Source organism: Chiloscyllium punctatum, chromosome 48, assembly GCF_047496795.1.
Source record: "Chiloscyllium punctatum isolate Juve2018m chromosome 48, sChiPun1.3, whole genome shotgun sequence".
NCBI classification, from domain to species: Eukaryota; Metazoa; Chordata; class Chondrichthyes; order Orectolobiformes; family Hemiscylliidae; genus Chiloscyllium; species Chiloscyllium punctatum.
The window spans coordinates 19,762,218-19,774,569 of NC_092786.1; the positions used below are offsets into that span (position 1 = coordinate 19,762,218).

Genomic DNA, 12,352 nt, shown 5'->3' on the forward strand with positions numbered 1-12,352 from the left:
ATTTTAAGTTAAGCTTTCCTCATCAGAAGCACACAGGATAGGATTGGCCATCCATTTTACATGAAGATCAGTTGGGGAGGGGGGAGGGGTGGGGTGGAGTCAGGGGGTGTGGAGTGAACAGGTGCAAGGGATGGTGGGAGCAAATTGATCCCATTCCTTTCCCATGAGGCCGGCTGGGTTAACTTTAATCACAAGGCATGGGATAAGATAATTCACCAAGTTAGTCTTTCTACACCACCTAATCTCTTGAAGGAAAACGTTTGCATTTTTCCTCCAGGATTCCCAAAGGAAACTGAAAAAAAACACAATTTAGAATATCAGTTTCCCATGAAGGATAATCTTTTGGTTAACCCATCACTAAACACACATTTGAGGATTGGAGAAGTAGAATTTGCTTTGTGTAAATCCTTCCCTGAATTTATAGGTAATTGCATATTCGGTTTGTGTATTATCTACCTCTTGAGTTAATATACACAGGGCTACTCATAAATTTATTTACAAGGTACCTATCTGAATTACCACAAATATATATTTATGAAAACAAATAATGGAACTACTGCACAAGTCAGATTCCAGAATGCGATCTAGCAATACAGATTTTGTTTTATTTAACATGGTAGTCATTCACTAAAACATAGTCACATGTGACAGTAGAGTTTGTTTAACAACAGAATCTAAGTTTATTACACAAAAGACAAAGGAAAACAATTTGTCTAGTTACAGTCTTAAAACAACCAGAAAAACACAGTTTCAATCTGTTCCCAATCATGAATCACTTTACAGAGATTCAAATCTGGAGGAATTCCTCCTCTATTTCAAAAAGTGCCCACCTAACCATAGCTATGGAGTAGATTAAAGCAGGAGAAAATGAGAATATGTAAAATAAAAGGCAGTGCATTAATCATGGGTAACTTTAATCTTCGCATAGAATGAGAAAATGAAATTGCCAGATGTGGTCAAGAAGAAGAGATCATAGCTGGTGCTTGACAGTTTCCTCGAACCTTACATTGTGGATCCAACCAGGGGTCAGGCTATTTTGGATCTCATAGTATGTAATGAGACAAGTTTAATAAATAATCTCAGAATTAAGTAGCCTGAGGGAAGAGTGATCATAATTTAGCATTAAGTTTGAGAGTGAAATATTTGGGTTAGAAACAACTGTGCTAAACTTAAATAAGGGCACTTACATAAGTATATGGACAGGCTTGGCTGGAATTGACTGGGACAGGATTTTAGCAGAAAGGACAATTAAGGAACAATGGCAGACATTTAAGAAACTAGTTCTAAACTCAAAGACAAAATTTGGCCAAATGAGAAACAAGGATTCCAAGAATGGGATAAACTGACAATGGTTAACCAATGAAGTTAAGGTCAGCATCTAATTGAAAAGAAAACATAATTTGGCGAAGGTTACTGGTAAGCCATTGAAAGATGACCCCAAAAAAGGAAAATATAAACTGAGGGCAAAGTAGTAAGTAATATAAAGGTCAACCACAAGAGCTTAATTTTAAAAATCCAAAAGAGAACAGATGCTAAAGTGAACATCCATCCTCAGAGAATGAGGTTGGGGAAATAATAATGAGGAACCAGGAAATGACAGAGATGTTGAATAAGTACTATGCATCAATCTTCACAGTAGTGGACATTAACAGCATTCTAAAAATACTAAGTAATTGAGGAGGAATTAATAAAGTGGGAAGAAATGAACACAGTAACTATCACTGGACAGGGAAATTTAATGGAGCTGAAGACTGATTCATTTCATTCCCTGGGTTGCATCCTAGGATTTTAAAGGAATTAGCTGCAGAGATAATGGATTCGCTAATAATAATCCTCCAAGAATCCCTAAATTCTGGAAAAGTCCCAGATCTTGTAAATTGCCAATTATTCAAAAAAGGAAAGATACAAAATTTAGGTAATAATAAGACAACTAGATAAGCATTGATCATTGGGAAATGTTAGAATCTATTATGAAGGATGTTATAGTAGAGCATTTAGAAATAATTAATGTCGAGCAGAGTCAGCATGGCTGACAAATTTATCAAGGAGGCGGAAGTGAGGACTGCAGATGCTGGAGATCAGAGTTGAGAGTGTGGGAGGTCGGTGTGCCAAACTACCACTGCACTCCCCCCCCACTTTTGTCAGTGGATTTGATGGTGAGGTTGGGGTGGGAGTGGAGGGCTGTGAGGGTGGGAAGTTGGAGTGGGTGAAGGAGGTGGACAGGTTGAGGTGGTCCATGTCACTAGAGGTCAGTGCACCAAACTACCACTGAGCCCCTCCTTGTCTGTGGGTTTGATAGTGATTGAGGTCGGTCGCCAAATTACCACTCTGACAAATTTGTCACACCTGACAAATGTATTCTTTGAGGAGGTAACAAGCAGGATGGAGAAAGGGGAAGCAGGAATATAATATATTTGATTTGGAGATGCCAGTGTTGGACTGGGGTGTACGAAGTTAAACATCTCACAACACCAAGTTATAGTCCAACAGGTTTAATTAGAAGCACACCAGCTTTCGGAGCATCGCTCCTTCATCAGGTGATAGTGGAGGGCTCAATCCTAACGCACAGAATTTATAGCAAAAATTTAGTGTGATGTAACTGAAATTATACATTGAAAAATTGATTGTCTGTTAAGTCTTTTATCTGTTAGAATACAGTGATAGTTTCACTTCTTTCATGTGTAAATCACAAAACCTTTTTTTAAAAAAGTCGCATTCTCGGGTTAGCTGTTAACAATGGTGATAACTAGACAATATGTTGAAGGTGTTGGCCCCCTGTGTTCTCTGTCTATGCCATGATGTTTAGATTGATTCTCATCTAAAAAGTGAGATAATGGAGTTTTACATGAATGCATGCAATTTTTGAGCAAAGTACAGTGTAACCCTGAAAGTACAAATTCACCCCACAAAATATATGTGTGCATATGGGTCTTTGTCTGTCTGTGTTGGGGGTTGTGAGTGTGGAAAAGTGTATGTGTGTGTGTAGTGAGAGTAGAGTGTCTTAAGTCTGTGAGGGGGTGAGTGTGGGAGTGTCTGTGTCTGTAAGGGTGTGTGTGGGTGTCTGTGTGCGCGTCTGTGTGCGTGTGTGTGTAGGAGTGTCTGTGTATGTGTGTATAGTGCAATGGTGATCCCCTGTAATGTGACATGAACCCAAGGTCCTGGTTGAGGCCCTCCCTATGGGTACCGAACTTAGCTATCAGCCTCTGCCCGGTCACTTTTTGCTGCAGCCTGTCCCGAAGTCCGCATTGGAGGATGGTCACCCGAAGGTTCCGAGGTCGTATGTCCTGGACCACTGAAGTGTTACCCAACTGGGAGGGAGCCCTCCTGTCTGTTGATTGTTGTGCGGTGCCTATTCATCCGTTGTCGTAGCTTTTGCTCGGTTTCCCCTCGGGGCATCCTTGCTTGCAACGTTTAAGATAGACAGCATTGGCTGAGTCACATGAGTACCTGCCATGTACAAGGTGGGAGGTGTCCCCATGCGTAATGGTGGTATCTATGTCCACACTCTGACATGTCTTGCAGCACCTGCCATGACAGGGTTGTAAGGAGTTGTCCTGAGAGCCGGGCAGCTTGCTACGAACAGTGATCTGTTTGAGGTTTAGCGGTATAACATAATATATTTGAATTGCCAATATGCATTTAATAAGGTACCACATTAGGCTACTCAATAAGATAAGAGTCCATGATTTTAGAGGCAGTATATTGGCAAGGATGAAGAATAAAAGGTACAGACTTGGGATAAAGGGAACATTTTGAGGATGACAACCTATGGAGTGCCACAGGAATCTGTGTTGAGGCCACGTTTATTTATAATATATACTAACGTCTTGGATGATACGTCTTGATGTATTATCATCAAGTTTGTGGATAACACAAAAAAAATGTGAGAATGCAAGAAGTGGGAGTGATGCATGGTTTTCAGAAGGATATAGACCTGGTTAAGTGACTGGGTAAAAGTTTGGCAGATACAATTTAGTATGGGAAAATGTGAGGGTATACAGTTTGGTTGAAAGAAGAGAGGAATCAAAAAGGAAAGACTATAGAATGCTGCAACACATTATGATTTGGGAGTCCTCATGTATGAATCACCGACAGTGAGTAACAGGTGAGACAAATGTGCTGCTGGTCTTCATTTCAAAGGGAATGAAGTATAAAAGTAGGGAGGTCTGGCTAAAACTAAAGAGGCACTCCACGTTTGGAATATTGTCCAATTGTGTGTTTAAAGAAAGATATACTGGCATTGGAGGCAGGCCAGGGAATGTTCAGTGAGTTGATTCTGGATATGGGGATATGCTTGAAGTATTTTTTTTCTTCAGTGCTTACAATGCAAATAATCAAACATAGAGGGGCTCTAAACCTTGACTATTTACAGAATACCTTGAGGCATGTTTTCATTTGATTCCTACCATGAAATGCAGTGAGTTAACTAGACCTTTGATTTACCAGCATCACCTGATCTTTTTATGTGTTAGACCGCATGAATTTTACACTGTCGCTGTTGCACATGTTCCTTGAAAGATGGTAAAATATCTACACCCAAAGCCGACACTCAATCTAGCCATGCATCCTTTTTTTCTGAATTAGTTCTCCCTTAATTTGTGTGTAGTACCCTCACATTCTTAATGTTTGAGTGATCAAAACTACAAATTATATTCTGAGTCCTTTCACAAAGTGAATCAAAATGGAGCTACACAGTGAATTGCTCAGAACAACAATGTGTTTGAATGAGAACTTTCCTCTTGTGAACTAACGATATTGTTTTAATTGTTTAATTAAACTTTCAAAAATCACAAGCTGGGACCTCAAGCTGCACCAGTCACCACAAATGTGAAAATGATCAAATTAATCACTGGTTTGATTAATTAGGCTGATTTTGACTTCCATCCAAGATACAATAAGCACACAATGCAATTTTATTCATTCTTAATAAGAAAACAAAACTTATTAATGATAGCAAACTTGTCCTTTAACAGGTAGCACCATTAATTATGAATTATTCATAAGCAAATGTAGACAATACCTTCTTCAAGATCGCAGCATATGCATGTTCAGTCTCAAATAGGGCATATGAGTCAAACTTTGCAGAAATATGTGGAAAAATATAGGCAGAAGGAAACTAGGTCCACATCACAATGGTTAATGAAGTGACTTTCTTGTTGTTTGTTTGGTTTCTGGTGATTGTATCATTTTGTTGTGACTGGTGTTCCCCAATTTAATAGCTGGACAGTTGGGTCACGATATTTGTTAATTCTGGGGTAGTTCTTTTCAGAGTCTTTTAGTGCTGGTTTTCTTCCACACTCGCAGAGAGAGAACATGGCTTGCGGGATTTTGGAGCTTTGAGTCCCACTGCTCTCTTCTCTGATTTGTGATAAGCTGCTACTTAGAAACAATTGAAAAGTTGTTGCTAAAAGTTTGTTTTTCAACTCCAAGACACTTGGTGCCAGCCACTCTCTCAAAAGTATCAAATCCACCTCCTCTAAAAGTTACATGTCCTATATAAACAGGGAATGAACATAATACAGTTTTAATTGTGCATTGAATTATTTTTTTTAAAATAAGTTCATTGTCTGAGACCCAGCACAGTAGTCCAAACTTAGACTTTATAGTTTCTATTGCAAATGAGGTGTCTGTATATCTTACAGAAAGAATGAAGGAAACTAAAGCTATTGTCAGTATTCCAACATTCTAAAAACGCTGTACTTGATCTTGTTTCAATTTTGATGATGATCTGAATGCATTTCTCTCTGAACACTTTTAAAAACATTGCTTGTAGTGAATTTATTGCACAAAATAATTTGTGTACCTTGTTAATGAAAAATGTCTGTCAGCTTGAAAGGTATAACCACCTGAATCAAATTTATTTCAGATATAGAATCAAAAACGCTACAAGGACATAAAGGAGACCACAAGCTAAATGCTTCAGGAGCATCAGTCATTGAGAATACAACCATTGAGTTTCAGAAAAACTCTGATAAAGAAGTTCTGAAGATACTGGGCCCACTTGGTGCTGATTTTATTATCAAGGTAATTATGGACGTTTTGATTGTTCTTAAACTTATATGTATGATGATGAACCATGCAACTGTTATTTTCAAAGTTATATAGTCACTGTCAATCTAAAGAATACTGAAATCATAGAGTACTCAGCAAGATTTAATTGGAATGGGTCATTTGCCCCCATATTGTGCAGTTCTTGCCAGAGATAAGCAGCCAGACATTGAAGGCTATATATTGTTGATAAATTTATTGTGTTTTACCAGGCATTGACAGAATTCTGTGACTGGGAGTAAAAAAAAAACTAAAGTTTATGATGTTAACGGAAAATTAGTTAGCTGGACTCAAAACTGAGTTGGCAAAAGAAAAGAGAATATATGGAATTTGATCACAGCCTTGTTGGAAGGACAGTGATTAGGTGTTGGAGGGGGTGGGGTGATTAATTCCTGATACCCTGTTGTTGAAACATTTCTAAATGATCTGGGGGAGAAAACTGCTGGTAATAATCAAAATCAATTACTGATGATATCAAACTGTCTGGCCAGGCAACAAAAATAAATTAGATAATTAGCATTCCCGATATATCTGGGCCAATCAAGTTAGAATTGAGAGAAGAATCTTAGAATTATATTGATGTAATCTAATGTACATGGGAAGAGAAAACAACAACTTTTCACACAGTGTAGAGGTGGAGAAGAAAGTGGTGTTGTGTTCAACCTTGCTTAGTTGTAGCGTTGTTCCCTATAATTTAGATGGTCACAAACATTTCAGCCTTGATAGTGGTTTGAAGTAGGAGGTACCACCGTGGTGTTCCATTGTCAGATGAGACTTGAAGATTTTCTTTGTTCAGTTGTGGGCTGTGGACGACACTGACTGGTTCAACATTTATTGCCCTTTGCTAGCTGTCCTTGGGAAGGTGGTGGTGAGCTGCCTTCTTGGACCATCTGTTTGATGGACGTTAACCCACAATGTCCTTAAGCAGGAACTTCCAGGATTTTGCCACTGTAAGGAACAGAGCTATATTTCCATGTCAGGATAGTAAGTGGCTTGGAGGGGAAATTGCAGTTAGTGTTGTCTATTTGATCAGTAGGTATAAAAAAAATTATGGTATACTGAAAGTTTACCTAATATCTTGGCAACATTCCTCTGATGACCACATTAATTCCTTATTTACCTGTATTACTGGTTAGTAGGAAATTATCTGCTAATTTATTATAAATCTACATAAACTATATTTCAAAAATATCAAGCATCTTAGGATGTTGCAGGGCATGAAATGTCCTCTCTCTCTCTTACTTCTAACTATTAATCACTTACCAAAAGTTTGATTATTATCATAAAAGAGAATCAAGAAAATTTACTGTCCTCATACTGATTAAGCATAAGACTATATTTGGAATTTTATGAGCAGTTTTGATATCTGACCTAAAGAAAGATATTGAGGAGTTCAGAATAGTGACAGATGTGAGACTAGGATTTGTGTTCAAGCCTAAAGCAAAGAGTCAAAGCAAGTTGAAATTGTTTTCGTTCAAAGTGTTATGACATGGGTAAACTCTCCTGCTTAATGTAAGCCAGAACACAGAAAAGATTTATCCCATGCAGTAATCTGTGAAAGTTTGAGGCGCCAAGGACTATTTAAAGTAAAAATTAACAACTTTATTTCTTGAAGTATAAGAGGGAATAAATAACTAACAACTATTTACAATTTCTTTCTCTAACCTATCTTTTAATTGCCTCTCTACAATACTAGTCCGATTAACCCCCCACCAATTAAGATTTACAAAAAAACAAAACTTATCTTAAAACTGGCAGCTTTTGTTCTTCTGTCTATGTTGATCTTTTCTTTTCCTTGGGGATATTGCTTCACAGTTTATTGATCGATAAAGGTACCTTTTAAGAGATCTGTTATTTCTGGGCAGCGTGCAGATGTCTTTGGCTTGGCAGTTCTCCTCTCAATGGTTCATTCTTCTCTCGTCTTATACCCCTCCAGAGAGAAAATTGAAGAAAAACTCAATTTGTCAGTGGTATGCTAAGGGAAACAGATGATCTGGACAAAAACAGGATTTTTTTTTCTAATCTGAACTCACAATTAAGATTAACAGACTTGGGCTCAGAACGTTGGTTGCAAGAAACAGCTGTTTATTTCACAATTATTGTGCGGATCCTCTCCACCCCAAAGGAGTCTGTGTTCCTGTGACAAGATATGCTTTATGTTGTCATCTGGAGCTAAGGATAGTGACAGGAGAGACTCCAATTTTGTTCCATTTCATGGCTAATGAGGACTCTCTCCCAAACAAACCTGCTTATTGGTTTGTTTTGGAAAAATTTACAAGCTAGTGATCAACATGGTTGGCTGCATTATAAATGCACTGTTCTTGCATTCAGTCCTGGAGTGGGACTTGATCCTGGAACTTAAACCTCAGAAGCAATAGCGCTGCCACTGTGCCACGAAACCTCCAGACATATGGGATGGAGTTAGATACTCCAAAGAACAATAGCATGAACATAGATGACTGCATTATGTCAGATGGGAACGAAACATGGGAAATGAATCATGTCCTTGGAGACCAGTGAACTGAAACCAAATTGTGAAATGTGAGGAAGAACAGGTGAACATTCTGATCATTTGCTCACCTGACATAGATTTGTATAGCACTGAAACAGACCCTTCGACCCAACTTTTCTATGCCAACCAGATATCCTAAATTTTTCCAGTCTCATTTTTCAGCATTTGGCCCATATCCTTCTAAACCCTTCCTATCTGTGTACCCATCTAGATGCCTTTTAAATGTTGTAACTGTACCAGCCTCCACTGTTTCCTCTGAAACCTAATTCCGTACACACACCATCCTCTACATAAAAAAAGTTGCCCTTAGATCCCTTTTAATCTTTCCCCTTCCACCTTAAACCTATGCTGTCTAGTTTTGGACTCCACTACCCTGGGGAAAAGACCTTGGCTATTTATCCTATTCATGTCCCTCCTGGTTTTATAAACCTCTAAGCTCACCCCTGTGCCTCTGCTGCTCCAGGGAAAACAGCCCCAGCTTACTCAACCTCTCCATGTAGCTCAAACCCACCAACCCCAGCAACATCCTTGCAAATCTTTTCTGCACCTTTTCAAGTTTGGCAACATTTTTCTTCAGGCATGGAGATCAGAACTGAACGCAGTATTTCAAAAGTGGCTGACCAATGTCCTGTACAACTGCAGCATGACCTCTGAACTCCTATACTCAATGCACTGATCAATAAAGGCAGTGGACCAAATGCCGCCTTCATTACTGTTTGGAGATCAGGAAATATTTATAAAGTAAATGAGGTTTGCCTTTTATGTGACCTCAGGATGCCCTAAAATACTTTACAGCAGTGAAGTACTTGAGAAATCTGATCGTTGTTGTAATGTAATGAACATTCTATGAAGCACTTTAATTAAGCAGAGGACATAGGTGGGCTAAAATCTACAAAATGATAAGCTTAACCTATTCTGTGGTGGAATGAGTTAGATGGACGGAGCACTCGATACTTGTATCGGAACTTATGTTTGAATTTCAACAATAGATGGTTAGTAAAAGCAACTTAGGTAAAATGTCTGTCAGTGATATTGTTTGAGCATTAACATGTGGCAATATTAAATATTTCTCTTCGTTATTTTAAAAGAGATATTCGTCCATTTTGAGCATTGAACCAATGTTATGCTGGTAAACTGCTACACCATCCATAGTTTGACATTATTCAGGAAATTAAAGTGCACAGCATTTATTAGAGCAGTGTTATAGAGATAAAACTAGATTTTACATGTGTATGCAAGCTGATCCCATTTTATGTTAGATATTGTGAAAGAGCATATACTGGATTAGTGGTGCTGGAAGAGCACAGCAGTTCAGGGCTTTTGCCCGAAACGTCGATTTCACTGCTCGTTGGATGCTGCCTGAACTGCTGTGCTCTTCCAGCACCACTAATCCAGTATTTGGTTTTCAGCATCTGCAGTTATTGTTTTTACCCCATTGTGAAAGAGCAGATGAATATAGATGAAGAAAGGCTAGAAATGATAAAAGAACCTTGAAGCACATCGGCGATGAATTTGGTATGTATGGAGTTTGCCTCACAGGAGCTCTGTTGTTTAGATTATGATAACTAAGATTGCAACTGTAACAGGACAATAGCTTAGATGTAGATCAAGGAAGAAACGCAGAGAAGTCAATGTATCAAAAGACACAGTCCTCTAGAGGAGGGAACATCCTGTAGTGACAGTCAAGCAATTAACTTAAAATATTGAACGGGAAGATTGACAGATGAGAAATTATTCCTTAGAAGCTAGGGACTCTTTCTCTAACAGCATTATGGGTGTACCTACACTGCACAGACTGCAGCAGTTTAAGAAGAAGACTCACCAACTCCTTCTCAAGGGCACTTAGGGCAAATCCAGCCAGTAAATCCAAATCGTTTGTAAGAAATTTTTAACATATGACTCAATTTCCCACAACCACAATTCTGAACAATAATCAAATTCCTTCCTCACAATTCTTCAGCAGGGACAATTGATGAGAAACATCACTCTTCAGCACCTTTGAACAGCAATAGCAGAATCTTGAAAATGATGATTGAGGTGCGTGGAGATAGGATTCTCTATTAGGGGAGCGGAAAGAAAAGATAAGTTCAGAAACAGAAAATACCCTTTGGTACATGCACCCTTTGGATGCCTATTCCTCCTTGTGTCAGCCAGCCAACAAAGTTCAAAATAGTTCACACTTTTGAATATATATTACATATAGTAATAGTTGGCTACATTTATGTGAAGGCTCAAATGCAGTCTCAGGACTCTTGTGTCTGGATAAACCTGTCATGCCTGGCTTCTACTCTTCAACGCGATTAGAAATGCTTCACGGTGTCACAACCATTTTACACACTTTGCCAATTTTCTAATGAACTCATTGTTATGATTCCAGCTGATGATAATACTAGACAAATCTATTCCCAGAGTGAGACCTGGCTTGATAGACCAGAAGTTTTATTTTGCTTTCTGTCTACTGTGAAGGTCAGTTACTGAACATATTCACAAGAGGTTGTGAAACACAAAGTATTAAACTACAAAAGAATCATTTTAAATACTCTTATTAGAAAAGTCAGAAATAAAGATTTTACCCCACAACAACTACCTTCCAGGCACTCAAAACTCAGTGATGGATTGTCCTACCTCCAAATTAAAGTTTCTGCTTCCGTTGGCATGTCTATAATTGGTTTCTTCCAGGCAGGTTTCTGCATCCACCCCATGCTACTTCATTCATTTAATATATCCCTAAAACTCTTAAGCAAGCTGCTAACACAGCTCGCATATTTCTTAATATGGTTTCTTTAAGCACAGCAATTTGTTTCTCGAGCTTTTCTCTTGCTGACCTTTTAGCCACATGACTTTTTCTCAGCTCTGACAGCTTTAGTGATTGCCAAGCGAAGCATTTGTTGCTACTAATCTGTTCTCTCTAACTTAAAAACTGCACTAAAGAGAGAACTTTTCTTTTCTTCGATGGTTCGGTCATACAGGAATCCTGTTATGAAGCAACAGCAGTTTTCTTTTCTCTTCTACACATTTTTCCATAATACACTGAACTGTTCACATCTAACATTTAATAACCACATTGAAATGCATATAAACAAATGTCCAGGCACCCTTCTACCACACTCAAAACTTAAAATGAAAATAATATTTTGGACTAAATCTTTTTGATGGGTCTGAGTGTTGTGGGTTATCATTGGATGTGTGCCAGAATCAGATGACAAGTGCAGTGAGGCCATCTCTACATCAAGACAATCTCACTCCATCTTTTATGCTTTTTACAAGTAGCGTGGTGAGGTTCTCCTGAGGCAGTAGTAGGATGCCAGATGATGGTCATTATTGTTTGTTAAATACCTTGTTAGTGTTACACCTTGTCTCAACAGCATTCATATTTCTGTCTATTCAACACACTAAGCAAGTTGGACTTTGGGATATCCTGCCAAGGAAACCAGAACATGTATTGGCGGATTCAGCTCACTGTTCGGGCTGAGAAACTTTTCATGTTGGACATCGGGCAAAAATATCATGAGGCATGAACCGTGGGCACCAGCTAAATGCACACCCCTTCTATGGACATTGGCATCTGGAACCAGCCATGCATCCCAATCATTCTGGCATCACCTCTGTGCACTAGCTGTGTGCTTTGGAAATACAAATTTGCATTGTAGAATACGCCAGCAACCAGCACATTAATCAGCAGAATCAGGGATATGTTGGGAACAGGGACAGACACCCAGCTCTCAGACTGGACCAGATTGTACCTTAGTGATGCTTTCCTGCCCTCTTAGTACTCTCTGCCATAGTGCCTAC

General features: G+C 38.7%; 1 protein-coding gene across 5 annotated transcripts in view; it reads left to right on the forward strand.

Annotated features, from left to right (window-relative positions):
- The window catches only part of adamtsl3 (ADAMTS-like 3), a 651,955-nt gene that overhangs the window by 412,243 nt on the left and 227,360 nt on the right, over positions 1–12,352 (forward strand). For all 5 annotated transcript variants that reach the window (XM_072564789.1, XM_072564793.1, XM_072564791.1 and 2 more), the window contains one exon: positions 5,867–6,024. In XM_072564789.1, the coding sequence (XP_072420890.1) occupies positions 5,867–6,024 (158 nt within the window). The remainder of the gene's footprint in view (positions 1–5,866; positions 6,025–12,352) is intronic.